Consider the following 27,931-nt stretch of genomic DNA (forward strand, 5'->3'; position numbering starts at 1 on the left):
CAGGGCTGAGGAAAAGACAGGAACAAATCAGATGAGTTTGTTTTAAAAAGCTGTAAAAAGATTAAAAAGCTGTTTATAAATCTTGCCAGGAGTGAGCACAGAGGACACCAGGAGCTGTCACAGCCATCCTTGTCCCTGGCTGCAAAGCTTGCCTTAGTCCTTTGCCTAAATTTTGTCCTCTCAGTGGCAGTTCAGGCCTGCCTTTCAAGCAGAGAGCTGGAGAAACCTCCCGTGCAAGGGAGCAGAGCCTGGCAAGATCAGGTGCAGATTTTTCCTGCTCTGAGCTGCCCATCTGATGGCAGCTGGCAGCCAGCCAGCGCTGCTCACCCCGCACACCAAATTTGATTTCGCTTAAACAAAAGAAAACCCTAAAAAAACTTTAAAAGGATTTCACTGCCAACATCAACACAATAAAATCCCTGATTTGATTTGATAAAATCCCTTCCCCAGGCCAGCTGTCTTTGCCAGAGAACATTTCCCTGGGGGCAAGTCCTTGTCCCCAGCAAGGTGTGCTCACCTGGGCTGGAGCCCAGAGCTGGGCTGGCAGCAGAGTGCCCAGCATTGTTTGGGAGCCAGGCCCTCCCTGCTGCTTTGGGAAAAGTTGTTTCTATTCCAGTAAAGGTCACAGGCCACTCCCAGGGCTATTTGTGCTTAACTCATTGGTGCCCGGGCCACAGCAAACACCAGAGGCCACCTGGCATCAACCCCTCCACTCGGAGCAGCACATCAGCAATTCTGCAGCATCTTGCACAGAGGTCCTTCATCCACAGCAGGCAGGGAATGCTCCTGCAGCCAGCAAAGCCAGCCTGGAGGTTGCTGTGCACCAGGGAAGCACATTGCACCCTGGAGAATCCTGCACTCCTGGGCTGGAGTGGACAGCAGTGCTCTCAGAGAAAAGTGGAAGATTTATTTCCATCTAGTGGCAGAAAACGAACACGGTATTCAGCAATTTCTCACTACTCAGTTATAAATCTGAGCTGGAGCTCTCCTGTCATTGAGTGTTCTTCATTTTGTTCCAGAAAAAAAAAAATGGGATGTTTGAGCAATATGTTGCATATTTCTACAGAAAGGAGAGGCTGCTAACCCGAAGTAATTAACTGGAAGCCAAAATAATTTGCTTGGCTTCAAAGTAACAAACAGGGGGATCTTTGTTGCCCTTAAAATTGTAAACAAATACAGCTCAGTCCTGGTTCTCCAGAACAGAACTACAAGGAATAGAACTTCAGTTGGAAAACAAACAAGAAAACAAACAAACGAACAACACTGCAAAATTAAATTCTCCCATGATTGCATTGTTTCGGGACCTGAAGCTTCAATGAAAACACCACCAAGTACTCACCTTCTTTATGAACTAATAAAAGTTTTCAATGGGAAAAAAGAAAACCAACAAAGAAAAAATGACAACAAAAGAAAGGCTCTTACACAACAAGACACAGAACTTTGTCACCTCCACTTCCCCATTCCTCAACAAATTCCTCTCTGCTATGCTTTGTGCTCCCTCCCAAGGTCTGGGACCAGCTTAGAGACACACCTTGGTGTGGGCAAGAAGCTTAAGGGAGTTGCAGCAGCCTCAGATTCTATCTCTTCTTGCCAGTCCTGCAGTAACACTGGGCAGCTTGACCTGACTGGTGAAGCCCTGTCTGGGCAGAGTAGATTTGTAATTCAAGTCCAGTGCATTGAGCTGCTCCCCAAAGGTGACAGCTGATGCCTGGGGTCAATAGGCAATTTGTGAGCACAGAATTAAAACAGCAATTCCCTCTTGAGTGGTATCAAGCTTCAATGAAACAACAACACACAGAAGATATTCTGTAAGGAGGAAAAGTCCTCGTTTGACCTTGATCACAACAGCCTTTATAGAGGCTGGCACATCAATTTACATATATTAACCATCCATGTCAGCAGAGTAGGGAAAAAAATGTATACACAAGTGGGTTTTGCCCCAGGTAGTAAAACACCATTCCATTGAAGGCAAGATGGGCAATCCAGTGCAGAACTGCTGATACCAATCTCAATCAGAAGTGATGAATTTTTTTCATAAAAGACACACTCCAGCCTTTCTGCTTTTCCTGGCAGAAGCTGATTTATCGATTGTAAAATTCACCAGCCTCAGCAACGCTGAGCAGCCTCTCTGAGGGAGCACACTTTGGCAGGGCTTTTATGGACAGACAAGAACTGGTTTCCAAAGTGTGGAGAGCTGATAGCACTGGATTTTCCTGCTGGAGCAGCAGTCATGATCCTGGTGAGGTACAACATGACTGTTCTTGGCAGTCCTTGCAGCCAGCCCTGCCAGAGACTCGGTCTCTCCCACTCGTTCTCAGCAACTGCAAGTACAATGAGGCTTCTCCTAGGAGATCTTTTCAGTATTTTTTTCATCTCTTCTGTTTTTAGCCAGTTTAAACATTGCCATCAGGGCAGTGTTGGTGAAATTCAGGTTGGAGGCAAAGCAGCACTTGAGGATAAACCCAGGGTGGTTTCATCTCACCTAAAGCAAACGTCAGTGCCTTGCTCAGAGGAGGAGCTGACGTTTCCTTTCCTGCCTTCCTGAGGAGATGCAGCCTCTTGCTGACAGAGCACAAATGGCTGGAGCTGACACAGCCAGGCAGCCTCTCTTGGTCTCCTGTAAATCAGTGACTGACCAGCCAGGAATGATCACACTGCAGGTCTGTCAGAGCTGCAGGGTTTACAGCTTCCCCACAGGATAACACAGCTCCATCTTGTTTTCCTCTTGGGATTTTCAAGTTTTCACCCCATGGCTGCATCCTGCAAACCTCTGCCAAAGCAGTGGGCAGGGGCAGAGCTTCAGGGGGGTCCCTGTGGAGTTTGGGGGGTGATGGTGAAGCTGCTGAGCCCAAAGCCTGCGGCAGGTGGCTGCTGTGGACAAACCTTCTGGAAGAGGAGGAGAGCACGAGGAGGGAAAGCAGGACACATCCCCAGTGCCTGCCTGCACACCTCAGAGGGCACCAGTGTTTGGTTGTGTGGAGTGGGTGAGCTGTGAAGCCCAGAGTCACCTCCTGAGCCTGCACCTGCCTTGCAGGGCACCTACACAGATCAACAATGGCAGGGAGCTCCAGCTGGACTTGCTGCTGGCCTGGGATCAGAGCACTGAGTGGGACATGGCAATGCAGCAGTGACCTGTCCTCCCTCAAGGCCAAGCCTTGTGTCTTCTGGTCTCAGTGACTGTGCTCAGTCTGAAATCCAGAACACACATCACTGCTTCCTTGGTGTTGTCAGAATAAAGGGCCCAAATCCTCTCTCCAGAACCAGCATGTGCTGTTTACTTCCAGTAATCCCATGTGAAAACTTTGCACCCCACACAGCAGCCCTTACAGGCAGAATGGACACAGCCTGTCCATGGAATAATAGCAGTGATGTTATCAAACACAAATGGCTTTTTTGGGTGCAAAAATCAGTAAAATTACCTCCACACAGCAAGTAGGATTCAGTCCTGCTGACCAAGAACATAATAGAAGATATTTTAAATTTGCACAAAGCCAAGTGCAGTCATCTGGAGTATTCACGTGGCTGTTTGGCTCATGGAGGAAACTGGAATCTGAATATGGAACCCCACCACAGCTGGAGGATTTGTCAGAGGACTCTCTTCTTTCAGGAAAACTGCTTTAAAAGTTGCCTTTTTCTGCTGTAGTAAGTGCCTCTGTAGACAAGCTAATAAAACTTTCAGAGTACATAAATTTATCTGCACTTTAATTTCTATTTATAGGTCTCCTTAAATAAGGAGGCAAACAATGTCTCCAAACTGCTCCTAAGTAAGAGTTTGAAGTTAAGACTCTGAAACTCCAATGAAATACAAAGAAGTTTTTGGCTCTATTAATGTTGGCAGTTTCCTTTCTCCTTTGTTACTGGCAGGGAAGAATATGCCTGACACCAGCACCTGGCTTGAAAATTAACTGAAGTCTCCTGAAAAAGGGCTGACCACCGTTCTGCTCCAGATCTCTTTGCTTTATTAGAATACTCTTTAAAAGATGACACTGCAGTTCAAGTCCAGAACCACTCTACAGAACAATGAATAGTGTTCACTGAAATCGCCATTCCTGTGAACTTCACAAAAAAACACAGCAGGAAAATTAAAGATACAGTACTCCAGACTGACCAAGTTTCTGCTGGCATGGAAATGAAAGAGGGTTCTGCAGCTAGAGGCCACTCAGCCATTAGATCAAACTCTTAATAATGGCCATGGAAATGTTTCTTGATTTCTGTTTAAATCACTGATTGCTCAAACCTTTACCTGGGTCACTGAAATTTAGTATTTCAGCCAGAATAAGCTAAGAACTGAAATACCTGTGTAGACTGCTACTCTCCAAGAGGACCACTGTATCTTTAAATGTATCCTGGATTAAACAAAGGTTTTATCTACACTTGTTAAATTATTGCACAGACCATTACACTGACAAGTACATTATGAACCCATGGAATGTTACAGTCTGGCCTGGAAAATAAAAGCAGCAGCATTATCCTTGAGGTCTCAACCATGAGGGAGAGCTGGCCCAGCACTTCTTGAATTGTACTAATTATTAACAGGTTTCAATACACAAATGAAACATTTAAAAATAATCCCTAACTGCCAGGATTATGTTTGGGAGCATTCTCCAAGACTTTCACTGTTTTGCAAGTGGCACTTAGTTTGATTTCTTGACATTTTTCTTGTATCAGACTACCTGCAGGAATCCAGCTGTTCTGCATTTTCCAAAGCTGAAGCCATACAAAGAAATAAAAGCTTGGGTCACCAGGGGATTTGAACCAGCCATTGCAATGTTCAATTGGTGCAGCAATTTCACCTCCTGCACATCTCCTGGCAGTTTGCATGACCTAAACCTGTGACTCAGGGAGTGGGATGAAGGAGAGCAGAGCCCATGGTGCCACCATGGCCCTGACACCCCACATGCTCAGATTCATGGCTGGGTCCTCCCTCAGCCAGGCAGCCTCAGCTCCAGCAGCCTGCACTCAATGCCTCTGCTCCTCATCAGGCCAAAAGGGGAGGATTTGGGGAGAGGAGGAGGAATTTAAAAATAAAAAGTCTGATTCATTAACACTTGCTCTGCACATGCAACTTGATGGGATTTTCTTCACAGTGCAGAAACCTCCCAGCCACCTACTCTGAAAATAAGTAAAATTCAATAAAACAGTTGGCGTGCAAAAAAAGAAAATGCCTTTGTTTTGTCCTCTCCTCTGGAAGGCATGATGACACATTCAGGCTCAGACAAGTCATTAAAAAATGCCCATTTGCCCATCAAACTGACCAGCTGGCACACTGGTTTGTGTCTGCAGTTACACCTTCTGCCATTATATTGGTTTATTTGGATCTTCCAGTAACATCTTTCTGTCAGTTGTAGCATTTTGTTGCTCCCCTACAACACTGCAGAAAGAGAGATGGCAACTGTTCTGTCCTTGTCTCCTCAACTGGAGGAAAAATCCCTACTCAAAGCTTCTGCTTGAGCAGGGCTCTGGCTGTTCGATTTAGAACATAAAAGCTTCAAAAGCTACAAAAATCAAATCAGAAGAACAAACAAATGGCTCATGCCAGTTGTGGCTGCAAGTGATACATAAATAAACCACTTTTGTCCCAGGCAAAGCTCACAGCAGAGGAGAACATGCACACAGACATCACAATAGCACTGATTGAGTGGACTGAAATAAAGATTCTCCTGCCACAAGCCATTACAGGAGGCTTATGAAAGAGAAACTGTAATAAACTTATACAAAAGCTGAACCAGCTTCAGACTGGGGAGCAGACACATTGACAAGGAGGCAACAGAGGTGTAAGCATAAAAAACCAAAGTTATGTTTGACATGCAGCTAAGCTATGACAAAGTTATACCTGGAACTGGAGAAAAAGTAGGAAAAAAATCCTTGTTTTAGTCAGACTGTGAACTGCTGCCAATGGTTCCATGAGCAGCATTGCCAAACAAGAGCTCTCGTGCCTTTGGCACTTCCACAGGGTCTGTGGCAGCAGGGACACCTTGGGAATGGCTCAGCCTGGAGCAGCACTTGGGTCTGAGCAGCTCTGGATGCTGCAGAGGCTCAGAGACCACGAGCTTCAGACCATGCTCTCAGGAGAGGCAAGGGGGAAAAAAGAAATCCCGACTCTCACAGAACAGGGTGAGAGAAGACTGGAAAAATATTCTGTTCACCATCTGAAAGATCCTAGGAATAGAAATACAGATTCAGGCTGTAAACAGAGCTATTTCTAGTCAGGCTTAAGCCTTTAAAATCTGCTACTTATGAGGGAATTTTCTTTCCTTTTTAAACTGTTGATATTACTATCTGCTCAAAAACCTCTGTAAGGAGTAAAAGAAGTGGAGTGTTATTTAAGGTAACTTTGAGACCTTCAGTTGGTTGTTGAACAAATTAACCAGTTTTTAAAAGAAAAGGCTTTTTAGGATCTACAGGGTTCACAGAAAGAACTCCATGCTGGAAAAGCAGACCACAGAGAACATCATGATTTGAGTTTTCAAGTGAGCTGATTGTTTTCGTGATGAGGTTACATTCACAACCCATCCCCCAAAATAAAATGGGTACCTATGATACCTCTGATGTTAAAAGTCACAATTCTTCTCTATAAGTTATGGTTTGTGTCATGCAAAGAGATTTGTTGGGTCAAAACTGACACATAACTGAATCTCCTGTTCCAGTCCTTAATGCTGACAAAGAGTTTCTCATGTTTCCAAAATAGTGTTTCTTTAACAAGATCCAGGAAAAAATGTGGAGAAATATATGACAGAAACAGAGATACAGCTTGACACACTAAAGAAGCGCTTGGAAAACATCTGCTTAAATTAAATTTTACTATTAAATCCAGACATCTACTCATCTTGAAAGGGGCTTGCTGCCAGGCTTTTTCCTCAATGTTTTTGTATTTTCCACCCATTTTTTCTTGCTGGAATCTTCTTTATTTTTTTCGCTGCCAGGTTGCCAAACAGATGTCCAGAAGGACATAAGCAGCAGAAAGACTTCATTTTTAACAGCATTAATAAAATACTAGACAGGTAGAAGGAAGAAAAAGAAAAAAGACACTACATAAAATACTCAAACTGGGGCAAGGGTGTAGGTGAGGAAGGAAAACACTACAGCTTTGCTGTATCAGAAACTACAACTGAGTGCAAACTCAATCCATTGAGTAAGATGGGCAAATAAAGCCATTCTGGATATCCCTTGAGAGCTCAGGTCAATCCTTTAAGTTTACACAAATTATTATCTAGCTCTAGATTCCTTCTGAATTCTAAAGGAGAAAAATAAGTTTTCAACTACTAAAAAAAAATAATGTCACAATGTTTAAAAACAAAGCTTCAATAAAAAATATGTTAAAGACCATCTAGAATTGCCAGACCCCTTGCAGTCAGAGCAATCCATAAGGCATTGGAACTCGATGTGTCCAACTGCAGCTTGCCCAGTTAATGGCTGTCTTTCCAAGTCATACCCCGTCCTTTGTTTGCACATCAAACACCCCAAATCTCAAATTAGATGAGGACTGGATGAACACCTATTAACCTACACATGCAAGGTTGTGCCATGGAAGTGTCCTTGCACTGATTTGTTTCCTTTAACATTTGTGTTAAGAAAGTTGCTGTAGCCAGCTCCAATAGTGCAAGGAGAATATACTTATCACTATCAAAAAGGGAGAGCCACCTTTATGTAAGAAAAGATTCAGATGCTACTTTTTTTTTTCCCTATATTGGGGTAGAAGGAAGGAGAATGAATGGGAAGCACAAACAGATCAGAAAGGTCAGCCATGATACTCCAGGTGTGTGTAAAACTTCCTCCCCTCCAGCAAACAGCACAGCCTCCCTTTCCCAGCTGTGCAGAGCAGGGTTAACAGAGTTCTAAAAGTCATCCCATGCATTTTTTGTTGCCTTAGGAGGTTTTCTGGTCTTGCTCTCCCCTCCTGTGTTCTCCCAGTTGGTCTCCCAGTTTTCCCAGCTGTCGCTGTTACTGTTCTTGTTGGAGACCGTTCCCGAGCCCCACACGTCCCAGCTATCCGAGCTCTTCTTCTCTGTGGAATTGTCCACATAGGTCCAGCTCTCACTGCTTGGAGATTTATGAGCTTTTGGTGCATCTGAGTTGCCAAAGGTATCCCAGAAGCTTTGATCTACAGCATTGTTCTGGTAGCCCTCCCCTCCACTGTTCTGGTAGCTGTCTCCCTCAGCTGGTCTACTGGGGGATGGGGGGGAAAGGAAGGTAGAAATAAATTAGTTATGCCAAATGTAACAGTAAAAATAAATGACCCCAAAGAAAACTGTGATTCTACTCCTCCTTGCTTAAAAAAACCCCGTTGATGATAAAGGAAGAACTAAATATTGCTCCAAATGACATAAGCTTGTTATCTAATTCACAGATTTTGTTAAGAGATTTAACAAGCCCTAGGAAAGAGAATGTGCATTTGGAGTAAGTTTTAAACCAAAATGTGTGCACTGCTTTGTTCTCAGTTTAAAAACAGTTATAAGCAAAGTTATATTGAATTCCTCCCTATTACATAGAGGAAGACTATCAGCAAAGACAGAATAAGTTCTTAATACTGAAAAGTTACCTTTCACTACTATACTACAGAGAATATACAGGAGATAAAATTATGTGTTCAAAGAGATAGAAAGTAAGAACAAAAAATTACCTGTCAGAATTATCATCTGCTTTTCCTGAAAAGAAAGTGGTGACATCTCTCCATCCCTTACTCCCAACTCCCTGAACCTAGAGAAAGAAAAAAGACACTCCATTCATTTGGACTGAACCAACATCCCTGCTGAGTCCAACAGCAAAAGCCAGAACAAATTCCTCCACTTGTTTCCATAAATCAAACACATTTATCTCAGAGCTCATTAATGTTTCTGATGGGCAGTTACATGGTGGATGTAAAGAACATACATTTGGCAGCACTGTGCTGCTGGAAGAGGTGGGAGGTAGGTCAGGTTTGGCTTTTTCACCCATTGTAGCATCTTTTGAAGCTTCTCCTAGACTTCCTTGACAAAAGTACTGGAATTAGTCCTTACAGAAAATTAAACTTAATGAAAGCACTGCTGTTTTATCATTAACGTAACTTGTATTTATATTTCTACTGCTCTACACAGCTACTTTCACTCTGTTTCAGCATTATTTCACTACCCATGTAAAACAGGCCTAAAGTTGAGTCCTGGAATTGGATCAGAAATACAACTTCTGAAGTGGCACCGTGGAAGGTACTATTCTGAGACAGAGACAGGGAGGATGAATCCCAGAATTCAGCCTGAGAGGTGCCAGGCTCTAAACAGAACACATAACATAATTCATTTTACTTTATTCAAGCAGTACCCAAACCTAAGACACTGAGCTGGTCTATGGAAGAGTTTCCAGTGCTGACTTTCCCAGTGCTAGAAGAGACACACTCCTGGGTAAAACCATGCAAGTTACCCCAGCAGCTGTTAGTTTGTGCAGGATTTCTGAGCTTGGCAGCCTCAGCCACACTTACCACGTCACCGAGAGCAGCGGAAGGCAAAGGAGAAAGGTGCAGAGCATTAGCAGCTTTTACTGTACCAGTGGAACACAAGCTGTCTCCATATTCCCTCACACATTTTCTTTGCTGTTTATAACCACCCCATGTCCTCATTCAAATTACTAAGAGGACACCACCAGGCCTGTGCAGCTTTAAACATCCCAAAAAAACGTGCTGCCAGCTGAAAATTCCACTTTCCAAATTTCTCTGTTCAACACAAGCGCAGACCAAAGCTGCACTTTGGGGTTTTGTATTATTTTTGGGGTTTTGTATTACTTTTATGAGAATATGGAGACTGGCTTGACTTGTTTGGCCTCCTTAAAGCCAGGCAGGCCACCTCATACCTTGCTGGCCAACTGTGATACCCCCGTGGTGACCTCCTCAAATATTTTCCCCTCTTTCACCTATGTGGACCAAAGTATTGGTAATTAGTCATAAAACAAAGTATTACTGAAACCTTCAGACAACCTCATTTGTGCTTGACAGCTAAAATGTCAAAAAACCCAACCCCAAACTGAATCAAAACAGGTTTAAGTCAAAACTAAGTTAAGAAAATGATATATGAAGTCTGTTGATCTATAGTAGAGTGAGGCTCAGTCCTTTGAGTTTGTGGGAATTTTCTGTGGCTAAAAACCCAGTGTGAGGAAGGTATCACACCCAGTATGAGAAAGGTATTATTTAAACAGAGTTCAGGTATCATTACACTACTGCTGAGCAATAAAACACAAGTACAAAAAACATCTACAAACATGAAGCTTTATCAATATATTCTACTGCATATAAAGATTGTGTTAAGAAACATAGCAGATCCCCTTTATTCTCTTTTATAGATGCTTATTTAAATATTAAAAGGGCTTTGAATTTTGGTGGAACACAATACAACAGGTACCTTTCACCACTTAATAAATGGCAGTTGTTCCAAAGCAAGTGATTTTGCATAACCATATAGAGAATAATTATTTCAGAAAGTAACACTTATTTAGAACTAACAGTACAACATCCTAAGGGAAATGGATCTCTTTTTTTTTAAACACAAAATGCATAATTTCTCATTAAATTGTCCTACAAAATAAAAAGCAGCTCAAGGAAATGCACTCTAAAATATAACCCTGAAAATAATGCATCTAAGCCCTCTGAAATAAGCTGTGGATAATTCTAGGGAATAGAAAACCAATTAAAGTCTTCTCCTGTGGTTTGAAATGCCATGTAAAGAATGGTAAATTAATAAAGGTAATGGAAGGGGAATTAGTTTGCAATATGATTAAAACATTCTCTTCAAATGGCTCAAAGATGTTTGACTGAATTAAAATAGAGCTGGCAGGTAGGTAAAACACTAGGAACTTAACACTCCAAGATACAACTACTAAATAGATATAAATATATATATATACTTAAACAACTGATTTTATATCCAGTTAGGGTGCATTTTCCCCTTGTTCCATCTTCCATTATTGAAAGCATGAAATCCATAAAATGGTACCTAACAAAGAGAGAATGTGGCAGACTCTGGTGGACATGAGAGAGGTAAGTGGAGGGAGTTTACCCTCATTAACATTTCTCTGATAAGAGCCTAACTTGGAGTTATTTGATGTCTCCCCTTTACAGAAAGACCCCCTGAGAACCTGGGCAGCTCTGGCAGGAGCAATCAACCACTCCCTGAGTGAGCACAAGCATTTTTCTGCAAGCCATTTACTAGATCCAAAGTTACCTTTTCCTGTGCAGGTTTGAGAACATTTTCATTTAATGTCTGACCTAACTCTGATGCCTATTTAAAAGCAAAACAAAAACAAAGTCAGTTATAGTATCTTTTTAAAAAAAACAATAAAACCCCACAGCCAACAACTTCTGCAGGCTCATTTCTCAGCAGTGTATCCAAAAACACAAGAAGCCTTTAGCTTTGATTCATACAAGCAGAATGAAAAGCTGAAAAGCACAAACAAAGTGCTGCAGAAAACATTAAAAGACAATAAATTAAAATCAGATACACATGGCAATAGATGCCCAGAGCCCAAGCAAAGTCTGACCTTGCACTGGAAGCAGAAGCAATGGTGCAACCAGCAGCAGTTTAGAGGATGGGCGCCTTGCTAATGCCTGCAGCTGAATACTTGGAAGAACTGTCCTCATTTCCTCTTATTTTTCCATACTAATTAAATTACTCATAGAAGTAGATCTTTTTGGCTGATTTTCCCCCAACTTCTCTGTCTTGTAGTGCTCCAATTATCATCTGCTAGTAAGAGCCCAAGTGTTTCTGAGCAATACATAAGAGCCAAAGCTGTGAGAGAAGATTTTTGTTATTTTCTTGAAAGCTCCAGGTTTGCAGGGAGAAAAAACAATGAACCGCAGAAATCTGTTGCAATCCAGAACAAGATGCACAAGGATATTGTACTTCAGAGGCAGCTTACAAAATCATAAGTCTATAGTCCAAGTCACAAAATTACTTTCCTAAGGCAAAGCTGACAAGGACAACAGGTTTAGAAGAGTTTGAAATCATTCCTTGCCCTACTACTATGATAAGCCTTTGAAAGATTTAAACTTTCTTCAGAAGTGCCATACCATACTGAGTGCCTCCAGAATTCTCCTGGTTAATCCAAAAGGGCCAATATGCCAAGAATTAAGTTTGATTTCCTAAGGGTTCATATTTGATTACTACCATTGCTCAGGGTTTGAGCCTTCACTCATGTTCTTCCTGGGAATGGAGCACCTTCAACATCTTTCCTGCACAGACTCCCAGGTGTGTAAGAAGCCTTTCCCTAAGCCACAGCATTCCCAGGATCTCCCCAATAGCTCCAGTACTTCTACTCCTTACAGGATAAAAATTCTTTGCTAAGCAAAGGCAAAAGGAAATCCTACTTCCACCTAGTGAGAAACATGAATGCAAATCACAAAGAGATTGTTACCTTTGGAAGTGAGGCTATAAAGTGTTTAAGAAAAACAAGAAGGGGGTGTTCTCACCTTTGAAAAATCCTCTGGAGTCTACTGAACCCAGCAAAGTGTTTATGTTTGGTAATAAAGAGTGTAACACACCCAGACTAACAGTTCAGGTGTTCAAGTGGAGTCACTGCTAGAATTAGGAAGAATTCTTATTTGGTCTCTTACTCAGCCACATAATTTTGTAGATATGGAATGGAAAGATTTGGGTACAACTGTATTTTCATCTAAATCACTTCATCCTTCCTACCTATTGCTGAGTTCAAGACAGCACTTTAACCACCATAACAAACACCTCATTCAAGTGTCTGCCTTCCAGCAACACCCAGCTCTTGGTACATTCCTGAGGCAGACATGCAAACAGAAATCCTGAAATCATCAGAGTGTGGACAGCAGCACAGTCAACTTTCAGACAGTGCACAGCTCGGGTATCTCTACCCAACTTCACAAATTTTAAGTAGGTTTGAAGAAATGTTACCATACAGAACACACAACATTATTCTAAACAGGTTTGATGTAAGGCAAAGAAAGAAAAGACAGCTCAGGAGCAAATGCACATATTCAGCACGAACAGACAAGGAGTCCATGCACAAGAACAGATGTGAGGGTGTTACCGGCTCTGGCTGCTGCTTGTAGCCCCAAAACTTTACCCAGAGAGCAAAAGAGAAAAGAGCAAGGAAGGTAGAAGCAGCTTTTAGCAAAAAATTGGCAGCATTTTTTCAGGCAAGTTAAGTATCATGAACCTTTTTCAACTTTTTACATCTACTGACAAGAGAAATAGTGAAATGCGTTTGGTCACTGGGCCCCACATAAACTTTTAACCAATGTAGTGCATCAAAAATGTGTTAAATCTGTTCTGCAAAAGGTCAGAAGTTTCAGGAACAAAATTTAACCTCCAGTAACACAGCTTAGACTGTAGAGCATCATGTTGCTGTAGTCCTTGTCAGTAGATGTGATGAGATTTTAAACTTAATATAGTTATTAATAACACTAAAGAAGGAGCAGCTTTTATTACAAAAGGAAAACTGCCAGAGGGAGTGAAGAGGAAGACCTGGAGAAAATTTAGTTTTTCTTAAGCCAAGCAATTTCAAAGCTTTGAAGTAGGAAGTTTGGGTGCTTTAACAAGACATTTTTGTTGCAAACATGCCCAAGTTTGGCCATTTGAAGGATTAATATCCCAGTGCATAGACCTCTCTGAACACCTATAAATATCTGCATCTCATTCAGAACTGGGCAAATTAAGAATCACATGCTTTTATCACTTTTACATTTGAATTTAAAACTTTTCCTTGCAGACAGATCTTGCATCTGTCAGAGCTCTGTGTAATCAGGTCTGACTGTCTCTGTTTTAACCCCAGTTTGATAAATGAAATCCCTTTGTCATTGCTACTTTTTAAAACACACACAAGCAAGTTGATTTATTAATAACATTGAGCAGTTCACACTTGTAATATCTTACTAGGCTTTAGCCATGGGAAGCTGGCTTGCATTGTATTGTATCATGAAGAAAACTACTTCAAGCTAGACCACATTTAAGATTCACAGAAGTAAACCAGGGGTTTAAGTTTGCAAGCTCTGCAGCCTTTCCAACACATCCAACAGTAACAAACAGCAGAGTATCCCTGTTTATCTCTTGCTTAATTTGATCACTGCAGCTGATTGCAATTCCCATGGAATTAAAAGCTAGAACTAAACACTACTGTGCACTAAGAAGGAAAAGCACACTGGTCTGCTGATGATCAAATCTAAGTCAATTGGTGCAAGCAAACACATGGCACTTAAAGACAATTAGATGGAGTAAGAGCTAAATCTATAATCACCTTTTGACTTGCTTGAGATCCAAATCTGGTAGCCTGTGAAGAGAAGCAAATACAAGCAGGTTTACCTGGAATAAACCCTTTGATTTTTAAAGACATGCATTTAGAAATGCTGCATGATCCTCTCCAAGGTAATGGAGCTTTGGCAGAATTTCACAGTGAAAAGAGAATACCCATATCACCACCTCTAGCATTCCACTGCTAACTAAACCACATTTTATTTACTTACACCCTCTTTAGCAGCTGAGGCAATTTTGCTTGCTCCAGTTGTAAAACTGCTCCATCCCTTTAAAGAAAGCAAGAAATTAATGAGCTACATGTGAATAATAACAGCAAATAACTAAATTTTCATTAAAACAGATTAGCTGAAGTCAAATGGTCTAATACAGCTTGTCCTGCTACTGAGAGAAAATTTAGAGCTTCTCATTTAACTGAAATATAGCGATGAACTTCCAGTATTTGTGTGAATTTGAACAAGCCAGAGTGTTTCAGATGTTACTCTGCTGAAAATATGTACAAGTGTGGAGAAAAAGCATCCCATGCAGTGGAAGGCAAATTGTTCAAATTGCTTTCCTCACCAGGATGAACATCCATGCAAGGAACTCAGCCTCCCAGAAATACAGGGCTTCAGGACACCCTGCAATGTGTGTCTGTGCTCACACGAGGGCATTCCAGCCAGCACATTCAGGGAGATCCTGACTCACAGAATGGCTCACAGGAACACTGTTGCCTCTCCTTGGCTGTCTTAGCTCACCTGCACTACACTGCAGATGTGCTTTCTAATCTGAACTCTCTGGCCTAAAACTGTGAGATACCTAGAAAATATTTAGCTGATCTATAGCAAGCAGCCTGTGGGATCACCTGGAATATGGTGACCAACCTGTTCAAAGGCTCAGGCATTACCTTTGTCTAGTAAGTTCTAGTGAAATGATTCATTTATTTATTTTTAAATCAACAGTGGAACTTGGTGTGAGTATTTAGGTAGTGAGGCTCTAGAGAGGGCTGTTGGCCACTAACCTTGGTAGAATACCTTGCTGTATTTCCATATGACTCCAAACCCCAAATATTGCTCAGCACTGTGACTTTGCAGCCTATCAAAGCAGCAGTATGGCCCTGACTGCCTCTGACTTTATTCCCATTTTATTTCAACAATGCATCTTTCACTATCTCTACTTGAATCACGACAACTGCTCAGCCATATGCTGTTATCTCTTCACACCCTGTCACAAGTATTTCAAATGTTTTCATCACTGCTCAGGGCTTCTGGCACCCACATAAACACACATTTCAGTTGTTTTCCTCTGAACATCCCTAACATGGTTAACGGATTTAGAGCTATTCCTTACAGGTAATTACATTTTTTTTCCTTCAGCCCCTTTGATTATTATTTCTTAATCCATTGCTATATCCTCACTTATTTCTATGAACTGATATCAGACATAATTCTTAGTTCTGCTCAAGTTTCTCCATTTTGCCTGTTAAAGTCCATTGGTATCATCTTCACTCTTTGAGAATACAACCAATACTCTGCATCTCTCCATATGCACCTGCAGTCTTTAGTTTCTCCTCTCCATTCATGTTCTCCCATACCAGGGGCTAAACCTGAAGAGAACAGTAATTCAGAAAGCTCCAAACAACTCCTTACCGAGTACAATGAGGACATGGCATTATTCAGGAAGTCATCCTCTTTTTTTGGAGGGTTCACTGTGTTCCCAAACCCCACGTAGCGATTCTCTTGGCCACTGCCACAGGAAAAGGAATAAACAGTCCTTGTATCAGCATGCAGCCATTAAAAACATTAAACAAGAACTGAAATGCATGGAAGGATGACAATTGTTTTTGCACCTGGAAAAGAAAGTCCTGTAGCACCCAGCACCCAAAATATAAAACTACTCACTTCTTAAAAACACCAAGGATCCACTGAGGAATCCTAGGACAATACAATTTCCTCTGTGCATGCTAATGTGGTCTTAATGACTCTCCAGGTTTAACAAATCACTGACATCAGAAAGCTGAGTAAATCCTAATAAAGTGACACATGAAAATGAGAAAAGGAATGAAAGAAGCTTTATAAATGCCTCTGTTTAACTCAAATCAGATACAACATACAAACAGAATTCCCTGGTTTGGGACCCACCACAATAACATTTGGAGTTACAAACTTTTTCTTCAACGCTTCAAACAGTTTGTTATGCTAAAGAGAGAGGCACTCAGAAAGTCAGTAAATATTGCCTTACCCTTGGTAGGAGCTGACATCATCATTTAACCAGTCTTCAAAAGCCTTGTCAGAAGAGGCAGTTGCAGTCTGAGATTGTCCAGCAGAACTGAAATAAAACATTGAAGAATCAAAGCCATGTTAAGCAAAACCCACCAGCTCAGCAGTACAGCTTGATGTATATCACCATAATACAGGTTAGAAATTGATTATTTATTTCATCTATCAAGAAGGGAACTCTAATGCAACCACTAAAAGGCATGAAGCTCTTGTTCCTTTGATTTACAACTGCTTTTGCAGTTAACTTGCATCTTTAGTGCACACAATAACAAACACTACATGCAAAAGCAGAACAACAAAATTGCTGTGTTACAGATCTTTGATGCTCCCCTGGTAATTAGCAGCAGAAGGGAAAAGTCTGTTTCTTCTTCCCTGGCATCCACTCCCAAACTGGCACAGCACCACAGTTAAGGTGAGGATGTCACACACTACCTGTGAGTGACACAAATGTCTAATTTCAAGAGCATTACAAGTCAGGATAAAACAAGCATCGCTTCTTCCCTGCTCTTGCTCACTTCTCTCTGCCATGGTTTAAGGCTCAGGTGTAGGGGGTGGGAATTATTACAAAAACAAAGTCCTGTTTCCTCATACTCAATAACTTCAGCTTGTTCAGACACCAGCAGCAACAGGGTAAACCCAGCAGACATGAAACCATCAGGTTTTGATGCTGTGTCTGTATCTGGTGCTGTATCTGTACCAACATCAGGTAAGCAGGGCACGTACCGGTGAGCAGAAGACAGAGACATTTTAGGCTGAGGTGGGGTCCAGTTCCTGGCAGGAGAAGTTTCCATAGACCACTCCTTGCCTTCAGCTACTGTAGCTACCTACAAGAAGCAAAATAGTCAAGAATGCCAAGTCAGAGATTTCATATAAATTATAAACTGCTTCTGTAACACAAGGACAAGTCATTTTTCCAATTTGCTGCTGGATCACTAAACTTTTTTTCACAAGAAACCAATTTTTTTTTCTGACTCCCAGGTTGTGATGTTGAACTGAACACTGGTTTTATTTCAGGCAACTGAAATAGAAAATTAGACAATTTCCTCAAAGAGGCAGGTTTGGTTTGAAGAGGAAAGACTGGATTCATGACATGTAAGCACTAATCACAGAGTAATGGAGGAACAGAACTACATTATTGTTGTATGTTACTACATACACTGAAGATTTATCAAATCACTTTGGATAGAACTGTACAGCTGAAGTAGTCAGTGAACTGAGAACTGAGACAGTTCCACTGACTAAACAGCTGCAAAAAACTACAGCACTGAAAATCAGAGCTCCCTCAGATAAATGCAGAAATGAAAATTTCAATAGAAAACTCTTACAAGATTTGGGAAGAAGCACTCTGAGACCTTTAGGGTCCAAGAGGGCAGTCCTGGACTGCCAGCTCTGAGGTACCAGACCCTTGGGATAACCTTGGGCTAAAGTAGAGAGAGTTACTCAAAATAAGGAAGTTAGTCCAGAAAAGCTCCTGCCTGCTCAAGACACACTTTCCTAACCCCACCTTATCTCCCTGGCAGGACAACATTCCTTTTCTCTTCTGCCAAATACTTGAGCCATGAACTCATTCAGGTTTACATTAACTCTACCAGGATTTCACATCTCTCACATTTACCTTTTCAGGTACCACTGCAGAGGTTCAAAAAATTGCAATTTCCCTCCTTTCAAAACCAAGTGCTTAAAAAGCACTTTAAGATCATAGGGGTGAGAACACACCTAAAACTGAGCCTACCTGGTCTCTGAACAGAGCTGCAGCTTTGCTGTTGTATTTCTCTTGCATTGTCCAGCAGGGATCATAATCATCTTGAGACTCCAAGAACTGTCGGAATTTGCTGTTACCTCCTGCTTTCATTTTCTCCAGCTCAATATCTTTCCACTTGTCCATGGTTACAGAACGCACAAAACTGAAAAGCAGGTTTAAACAAAATAAAATTTAGATCACAGCTTGTTATAATTTCATGCTGTATCAACAGTGACAAAAAAAAGCTTATTACAACCTATCTCAAAAGTTGAGAGTACAAACATCTTAGAGAACACTCTCCAAGTACAGAAAGACAGATCATCATAAGAAGGTGGGCAGATCCTCACTGAAATAAGCCAAAATCATGTCATTTATTGGCATTTAAAGGAGACAGTCAACAGAAGGCAAGTGACTGAAAAAGCATCTTCCTTCAAAGTCCAGAAATTAATTTAGCCCACTATGTAACAGAAACTTTTCCCATACTTCACTCTGCAATTTTCTTTTTCTGTCTGTTATCATATATTTTGATGGTTGGACTTGATGACCTCAGAGGTCTTTTCCAAACTTGGCAATTCTATGATTCTATGTCCTCATCTCAGAAATTTCATCTTTTCTTCCATGCCACAAACAGAACAGTTAAAAAGGCTCCTTTACTATGAAACTTCTACTCACTAATGAGCTTCAAGTCACCCCTGGAAAAGCAAAGAATGTATTTCTGAATGGCCTGCTTGCTTTGGTGATTTCCTTCCTGGACTTCCTCTCCTTTCCTCATGAGAGTAACTGTTCCCTGCTCTGACCCTATGGGGTCTCCAGAACCCCAAGCAGTTTTATTCCATAGACCCCATCTCAGCTGAGCACAGTTCTTGTAAAGCAACAAAAACTATCATTTATATTACAAAGAAAAAAAGAAACCTCCTGAACAGAATAAAGCTATTTTTTAGACTAGTTTTATAAGCAACTACAGACAAGGCACAGAGAGCAAAGCCCACTTCAGATAGGAGCATGAAGCAAAACTGCCAGTGAAATGTTGGATTTGAGACACTCTATACATTCCAAACCAACACATGCTGTTCACAGCCATAATGAACCCTGAGGTACTGCAACTCAGTCCATGGTGTGTTGGAAAGGCTGACCTGAGGTGAACTCCCAAGCCTCGGTGTTTTCCTGAGCACTCCAGACAGATCCAAATTCCATAGGTCACACTCACCCACTGGGGGTTAAATGCACCACATTCAAAACAGACCTGTGACAGAAAAACAGTTACTTCTGCAATCTGTCATCACTGTCCATGGGAAGTTTTCACAGCTCAAAAAGGCAAATCATGAAAACATCACACCCTGAAAATAATTTCAGAAGGAAGGGTTCTTAGTGTTTGGAAACACCTTCCCTGCTATCATAAACTTCTTTCAGATATTTATTTATGCTGCTTGGATTATAAAAATTACTGCACCAACTACCAAAAACCAATGAGGAAATACAGACAAACAAATGGAAATTACCATGCAAAGAATTCATTTTGATTTCATTTCTATTGCCTTGAAAGAAAGTAACCAAACTGAATTCTTGAGGTTTCCTTGGCAAAAAAAAAAAATTAATATTTAAAGTTTGGAACATTTTTTCAGTCACACTACAGTTTGGCAGTAAATGGTAGCAGATCTAAACAGGAGTTTTTCTTTAGAAATAGCTTTATTGCTCATACAGTGCAACAACTTCAGTTTTCGGATTCACCACTCAAGATTTAATGTATTGATATAAATAAAAGTGAATCTTTCCATGGACTATCACATTTAAGGTATAATCAAGCTACTTGAAAGGGACTATTTTAATTTAAGTTGTGCCCCAGACACCACTTGTTGAAAAGATCCCAGGGGCTCCAGCCTTACTAGAACTTCTGAAATACTTGTGCCAAATATGCAGCAATGTATTGTAATGCATACATGAGATATCCAAATTCCTGTTAGCATTAGTGAGCCACAGCACAAAGACAACAGCAGCTGTAGCAGACCCCAGTGTACATCTGGAGTAGGTAAAAAGCAAATGCAATTTGACAAAACTGATCTAAAGATCATCATTTTCTCACATTGTTCTCATCTTGTGCTCTGACTTCCTTGAGGACTTTCCTTGTTCTTGGACTTGCCATGATTCTGCAAAGGGAGAAAAAGAAACTAAGTGATGATTAGGGATTTGATGTTGGTAGGATGCTCAGTACCTCACAAGCACAGCCCTGTGACAAAGAGCCTGGAATCTAAACCACTGACTCACAACCAGCTGCAGAGGAAAAACAGACAAACCAAACCACTATAAACCCCACAATCTGGTTTTTCCATTTACTTTGCACTTTTGGGGTGATTTATTCATCTTAACTCCACCAGTGGAAAGGTGTAATTCAGTCATGGTTGAGAAGTGGGTAGGGGGTGATAAAGAATTCTTCTATGTCACAGGAATAGGAATTCTTCTATGTCACAAGTGGCATCAAAACAGACTCTGCTGGCTGCTGCTCCCAGGCCCATCCACAACCCTTCCTGAAAGCACTTCCTAACATCCATGATTTCACCAGATCACATGCACACAGCTCATCAGACCTATGCAAAAAATAGCAGAAACTCTTACACTTCAGAGAGCAGAACATGTTGTTAAAAGAGCCCTTTACTAGATGATACAAGAACTTGTAATTTTCCAAAAATATTAAGTTTGTTTGTCAACTGAATTCTAAGAAATTAAGGCATTTATTTGGACCTTTTACACAAAATAATATTGTAATTCAACAGGCATGTCTCACTGGCAGACCACATCATCTCACTCTAATTTTTATGACGCAGAAAACAGCAGGGAGTAGTGTCAAGCTATGGATAAAATTCACATTAAGACAAAAAATGTGATTTACGCACAGTACATGGCCTGGAGAAACCCAAAGTACACAAAGCACTCATGATGTGAAAAACTACAGTGTAGGGTGCAGCATAAGGCTGCAATTTAGATCAAAAATAAATTCCTATTATCAACTAATAGCATCACATTTAAATTAACTTTAAATAAACAACATCTGTTCTCCCTTTTTACTTCCTCTCCATCTTATAATTTCTACTCCAGAAAACAAACTTCTAAGATGTAATAAAAGACAGAAGTCACCAAGCTGACTAGAAACAGAACCAACTACTAAATGTCAAGCTTATTGGCCAGTCAGATACAAAGCATAAAACAGCAGGTTGATATTTTCACCAAACACTGGTGTGAGAGGCAAAAATGCCTTGATGCAACTCTCTGTTCACTGTGCTGTTTGACCAAATAATCAAAAGTCCTTAGAACATCAATAAAATTAACAAGCTCACAATAATTTTAGAAGGTAAATGATTGTTACATACAATAGCCCTAGGGGATGGAAGAAGGATGTATCTTTAATAAATAAAGGAAGGATGTTTAAAAAGGTAAAATGCTCCAGGTAAGGAAAAATTGCATTTGTATGACTGACATCAAGTTCAACCCCTAAAGCAAAGCAGTACAATAAATAGTTCTGTGCATCACCCACTAAGATACCATGACTCAGAAAAGAAGCTCAGTGTTGAACCTACATATTGCCACTGCTAAAAGCAGAGGGTGTTTGTAGCAGAAGTCACTGCTTTTTATCCAAAGCACTTATTCCTCTGTAAACATCTTGCTGACAAATGCTTAATTCTGTGGAATTTAAGGCGAAGTGCTTTCACTGATGTTTAGAATGTGCCACTTTTTCAGCCTTAATTACTTTTTATTAGGGAGAACCAGGTAATTGTGATAAAAGTTACTGCAACTAGTGGTGAATCAAATCTTCCTGCCATCCTGCATGAAAATAAAACTGAGCACAGTTATTTTTATCAATAATCTAATAAAAATTGTGTAACTTTAAGAAAAGGAGAATGAAAGTGTGTCAAGTGACTTCTCATATAATGAAACACACTTTTTCCAACAGCATTCCAGTAACATTTAGCCTTCCTTGACTTACTCATGTGCATGTGAGCAGGGAGGGAGACAGCACTACATGCATTTGCTCATGTCCTAAATAACAACCATAAACACATTTATATGACTCCCAGTCTCTATCTTCAATTCCACTATCTGTCCCTGGTGAGATAATAGAGAATTCTTCCTCTGCAGTACAGAAATTAAGTAAATAACTCAGCAGGAATAGCCAGACAGACAGCAGTGCACCCTCTGGGCCCTCCTCTCTGCCATTATTGCTGCTTGCTCTTTGCATGCCAACATCTCTTCCTCAGGAATGAATTTCCCCAGCATCTTCCTGTACATTACTGACAGCTTCCAAAGCTCCTCTCTTTGCCTGGATGTTCAATCCTCTTACCCCTACCCTTCCTTTACCATTTTTCCTCCTTTTTCACAGGTTTTCAATCAGAATAACCAACAGAGGCAGTCTACATGCAGAGGTCTTCCAGTCTCAATGGCAGATGAGCACTGCTGGAGCTGAACAGGAAAACCTCTTCCCACTCCAACTCTGCACATGCCAGGAATTGTCTATAAAGCAGAAAGTTAAATCCATCCTCCAATAGCCAATATCCAGCCCCCTTCAGGGCTTATACACAAGTTTCAGATCTCCAGCTCCAAGGTGAGAGAGGAAGTGATTGCTTTTGGTTCTGCCATAACTACCTTTTTTAAAACAGAAACTGAAAGACTTTGGCCAACTGAACATACACCCACTCCACATGCACCAAGTTCCCTGCCCAAATCATGTCTGCCTGGTGGGAAGGCAGAGCTTCACCCACACCATGACATCCAAGAAAAGGAGGAGGTAACTAAAGGCACCAGCTTTTCATCTTGTCCTCCTCCACCAAAGCATCTGGAAATAAAGGACAAAGTAAAAATGTCATGTTCTAAGCTTTCTAATAGGTAATATCTTTAGAGATGCCTGGTTTACTTTTAATGATTTTCCCACAAAGCTTTAAGGGTTCAAATTATCATTGATTACCATCAAAAACCTGAGCCCTGGTAACTGACTGGACATATAACCACTGTGCTGTTTAAGTTTCATGACTAAATACTGAAGAAAGAAGCCACCTGAAAGAAATGTACATTGTTTTGATCTAGTAGAAATGGACACAAGCAGTGAAGGAAATGTTTAGTTTTGAGTAAGTTTCCATTGAAGAATATAAATATTTTTGACAAAGGTTCCAAAGTGGAAAGAGACAGCTTCACACAGATCAATCTCACACTCTTATTTCCCAAGCAATCAGCTCCCAGAGCACAAACTAGATGTACACCATGTGAGTTTTCTGGTTATGAAACTAACCAAAAACTTGCTAAATAAGCAAAAAGGCAGAAGTGGACTAGAAGTGGAAATAACACCAATAGCACTTTGCTCCTCTGATACAGCAGCAAATTCGGAGCCAACCTGCAAAGAGCTTTGCACTTCAGCACACAGAGAGTCAGTCAGCAGGTGACGTGGCCTGGTGACTTCATGGTCCTGAAGGCTCCCTGCGAGTCCCACCAGCGCGAAAAGGCCACAGAGGCTCAAGAAACCTTTGCAACCTCACACTGCGCCTATGTCCATGGAGCTGACACGGTTCTTCTTCGCAAATACATCAAAGACCGGTGCACACTTTTAAAGCCGAGTGGTTTTACACTCACCCGCCTCACCCAGCGCCTCGCAGGGCCGAGAGAAGGGCGATTCCTCCAGGCACACCTGCGCTACCCGGATCCCAGCGGCGTCCTGCAGCCTCCCTCAGAACATGGCCGGGTTCCGCCGAGCCCTCCGGCCTCTGCTTTCTAGACAAGAAAATAACGCAGAAACAGCTGAAACAGCGGGCAGGGTGATGCCTCCTGCCCGCCACGCCAGCCTGGCACCCGCACCTCGCCCGCCCTCGGCACCGTCCAGTGTGACAGTGCGGGGGCCGGGCCCGAGCGCCGCCACCTCAGCGCTGCGCTGGGGGACACAGGCGGCCCCGGCACAACGAGCCCCGGCGCGGGGAGCCACGGGGACGCACCACGACCCTAAGCAACACTGCTGCCTCTATTTCGGTCCCGGTCCTGATCCCGGTGCCGCTCCTGATCCCGGTGCCGCTCCCGGTCCCGGCCGCGGCCCGGTCCCGCCCGGCGCGGCCGACGTTGCAGGGCGCGAGGCATTGTGGGCGCGCGGCTTAACCCGCTGCGGGCCGGGCCGGGCCAGGCGAGGAGCGCCCAAAACATTCGGTTCTATCCAACTCCCGTGCTCCAGAAAGAAGTTTAAGGGATTTTAAGGGATTTGTTCCCACCGGGCAAAGCTGAAATAAAGCTTTACACACAACCTTGCGGGCGCGCTGCTCTCCGTGCGGTTCCAGGCTGCAAAAACGATCCCCGGGGTTCATCAATGAGGGGAGGCTGCCCGTGAGGGTGAATTATGTGGAATTCCGTGTTTTTTCCTCACTCAGCTGTTGATGTGAGCAAAGCAGGGTTTTCAGGTGATGGCCCATGTTGCTCCCAAGCTGGGAATAGCAGATGGAGATGGGCTGGTTGGACCCCCAGGCCTCCCCCAGCTTCATGTCCAGCTCTGCCTGTGCTGCTGTGGTCGCAGCTGGAGCACTGGGATGGTTTGAGGTACCCCAATCAATATATGGAGGAGCTAAAGCTACTAAGGAGCATCCCAAGGAGGCCACAGGGATGAGGAAGGGTCTAGGGAAAGCCATTAGAGGAGTAGCTGAGGGTCCTTGGGTTGTTCAGCCTGAAGGAGACTGAGGGGAGACATCATCGAGGTTTGTGTTCCTCATGAGAAGAACTGGAGGAGCATCTCTGCTCTCTGGTGACCAGCGATAAGATACAAAGAAATGGCTGAACCTGTGTCAGAGGAGGTTTAGGTTGGATATTACAAGAGGTTCTTCCCCCAGAGGGTAGTTGGGTGCTGAACAGGCTCCCCAGGGAATGGTCACCGTCCCAAGGCTACCAGAACTCAAGGAGCTTTTGGACAATGCTCTCAGGGACGCATGGAGTGGGATTTTGAGGTTTCCTGTGTTCCTGGGTTGGACTCCATGATCCTTTTGTGTCCCTTCCAGCTAGAACTTTGTCTCCAGAGATCCTCCCAAAGGTGAGGGTGGATCAAAAGGAAAGAGCACCCAGAGTTGCTTTGTGATGCTTGGAAGCACGGGCCAGGCGAGCACATTTATGCTACTGCTAACTTCTTTTTAATCATCAGCTGTAGGCACAGGGCAATGATTTAGTGTTTACATCTGAATCCCACAGAGACAATATGCTGCTCATTTCAGTGCAACTCCTAGTCTGGCCTCTGTACTTAATAAGTAGGCTATTATCTGACTATCAGCGCACGGGAGATTAACAGGAGCCATTTTCATTACCATTAATGGTGGCTACACACATAATGCCCTCACATCAATGAGAAGATAATGGGCCCTTAAGTGTGCGTGTGTAAGGCCGACAGAGGAAGGGATATGAAATATAAAGCAAACTCGGCTTAAATAACTTGCTTTTCCAGTTAAGAAGAAAGTAATCTCTTCTCATAAGCACCATCATTTTCTGGTAAACGTGAACCAACAGGTAATGAGGTTCCCATTACACAAATGCTGTGTTACAAGGTCTAATGAGCATATTAATCTTTGTTTTTCCATATAACCGGTAGATAATCCAGGGATTTGTTTTGGCGTTGGCTCTGCAGTGGTTCTGGGTGAATGTGTGTGCTCACAGCCTGAACCAGGAGTCATCCTCAACCCCAGACCCAGTGAGCAGGAAAGACTCTACATGAGGGCTGCATGATAGGGTTGTCTGGTGTGCAGTAGGAATGAAGGGATGCCACAAACATTTGTCTTTCTCAGCAAGCAAGTAAATGTGTGCCATTCCCTGGCAAGTTGGGTTTGCATCGTTCCTGGAATTTGGGATGGGTGCATAGCTCTCTCTCCATCTCTGCAATGTGTGGCAAATGTCTATTCTGAGATAATAGATAATGCCAAGAAAAAACATTTGCAAAGGCAGCCAGCACGGCCTTCCCTACTTGTTCCCTTTATCTGCTTATGAGCTGTTTCTAGCTTGAAACTAAATGACATATTTTTAGCACAATTGCCATTGTTATAATTGTTATGCCCAATGTCAAGAACATATGAAACATGATGATAAGGAAAAAATTACAGCATAAAATAATACAAGGCAGGCACAGTATCCTTGAGCTGTTTTCCATGTTGAGATTTTCCAGATAGAAATCATTTTGCTTGGCTTCAGAAGGACAATATGCAAACATGTAAAGGTCAGTCTGATTTGAGAGCACAGAAAACAGCTAGAGCCAAATTCTGCAGAGATTTCATGAATAAGTTCACCATAATTGCAGTGAAGAAGACTAACAGCAAGTGGAAACTTACTAAGATAAGCTACCTAGTGTGCAATTTTGCTTGTAAATTAATGATCTTGTGTGATGGCTTTGAAACTTCTTAGGGGAAAAAGAATCCCTGGAATAGGATTTAAACCAAAGAGCATGCATTTTCACTTTTCCCTGTTTTACAGATTTACTCAACCCTTTCTAATCTATTAATAAGACTAGATTTTGGTTATTAAATATTGAAGTCTTTGACATTAATGAAGTGGCATTATCTCTCAGTTTAAATCACACAAAAATACCTGAAAAATTCTCTTCTAGAATATCTGACAGCCTGAGCTTCAAATATTAAAGGCAAAAGCCTTTTTGGACTTGTTTACTGATCCCTATGTGGGCTGAATTACAGCCCTCACTAGTAGCAGCACTTGTCTTGGACTGAGAAACTGTGATTTTTTTATTGCCTTTTTCCCTCCCAACACACCTGAGATGAGCCACTATATCAGGATGTCACAACACTTAAATTGAGGGGGAACAAGAAGAAATGCAGATCCCTTCTTAGATAAATCTGCTTAATAAATCTGAGGAGCAAGGAGCGAGGAATGGACCTGTTTGCATGATAAATGTCACCACTGAGTTCTGCATTGTCACTGTGTGTGACTTACGGAACTGTATGAATAAAGTACAACTGTGAATGTAACACAGAAGTGTGTCTGTAACTCAGAGCTGTGTCTGTAACTGTGTGAATAATAATGCCACCCCAAACTCAGCCCTTCTAGCACCAGGAGAGGTCGGGTTAATTGATGGGACTGTGCTAACACCCTTTTCCTGCAGGGTTTTTTGGTACTTATGTGTGTTGCCTGCTCTGAGTAGCACCCTGAGAACTGTAGGTTGTCACCTGAGCCACCAAAGGCTTCACCTTTTTCAACTTCACAGGCTTGAGAGTTCAGAGTGACTTTGGTGAGGGTCTTATTTTTGTAAATCTCGACAGAAGATTCCTACTAACCTTATGTTACATTAAAAATTACTAGAAAAATTGTATGTGACATATTTTCTGCCATGGGATGAAACACCAGTTGTTATTAAATGTTTATTTTTATATTATTATTTATTATGCTGAATGAATAAGGTTTATTTTTATTAATCATAGCACTTGGGGCTATTGATACTCATTGTGTTTGGCAGCCTCAGTCTAGCAAACCTAGCCAGCTACAATGAATATTGCCATTAAGCTACAGAAATGTCACATGCACTTAATAAAACAGCCTCTTCCCTTTCCTTGTACAAGGGAACATGAATTTTTCCTTTCTCCTCAGATGAGAAACCTGTGTTTTCTGATATATTTCCTCAGTTAACTTGACACTGACACAAATCAGTAACTCCATCGAATGACCAGCACAGCCCTGCTCATGGTCAGGCACCAGAA

At 41.9% G+C, this 27,931-nt stretch overlaps 1 protein-coding gene across 8 annotated transcripts; it reads right to left on the reverse strand.

Moving 5' to 3' along the window:
- Positions 1–3,936: 3,936 nt before the first annotated feature.
- On the reverse strand, positions 3,937–24,312 carry ARFGAP1 (ADP ribosylation factor GTPase activating protein 1). Of its 8 annotated transcripts, none has more exons than XM_066561326.1 (15): positions 24,203–24,312; positions 23,847–23,984; positions 20,317–20,380; positions 19,370–19,479; positions 18,228–18,399; positions 17,219–17,319; positions 16,458–16,544; positions 15,866–15,962; positions 14,450–14,506; positions 14,224–14,256; positions 13,018–13,047; positions 11,184–11,240; positions 9,820–9,879; positions 8,621–8,697; positions 3,937–8,163 (listed from the first exon to the last, which is right to left on the reverse strand). In XM_066561326.1, exons 3-15 carry the CDS (start codon positions 20,374–20,376, stop codon positions 7,836–7,838), a joined length of 1,269 nt encoding a protein of 422 aa, XP_066417423.1. In that variant the 5' UTR covers positions 20,377–20,380; positions 23,847–23,984; positions 24,203–24,312; the 3' UTR covers positions 3,937–7,835. The 8 variants fall into 8 exon arrangements, with proteins under 8 accessions (XP_066417423.1, XP_066417421.1, XP_066417422.1 ...); XM_066561324.1 differs by having other exon boundaries at positions 3,937–8,166; XM_066561325.1 differs by having other exon boundaries at positions 3,937–8,166; positions 23,847–24,011; positions 24,203–24,303.
- Between the last annotated feature and the right edge of the window lie 3,619 nt (positions 24,313–27,931).

Source organism: Molothrus aeneus, chromosome 17, assembly GCF_037042795.1.
Source record: "Molothrus aeneus isolate 106 chromosome 17, BPBGC_Maene_1.0, whole genome shotgun sequence".
Lineage (NCBI taxonomy): Eukaryota > Metazoa > Chordata > Aves > Passeriformes > Icteridae > Molothrus > Molothrus aeneus.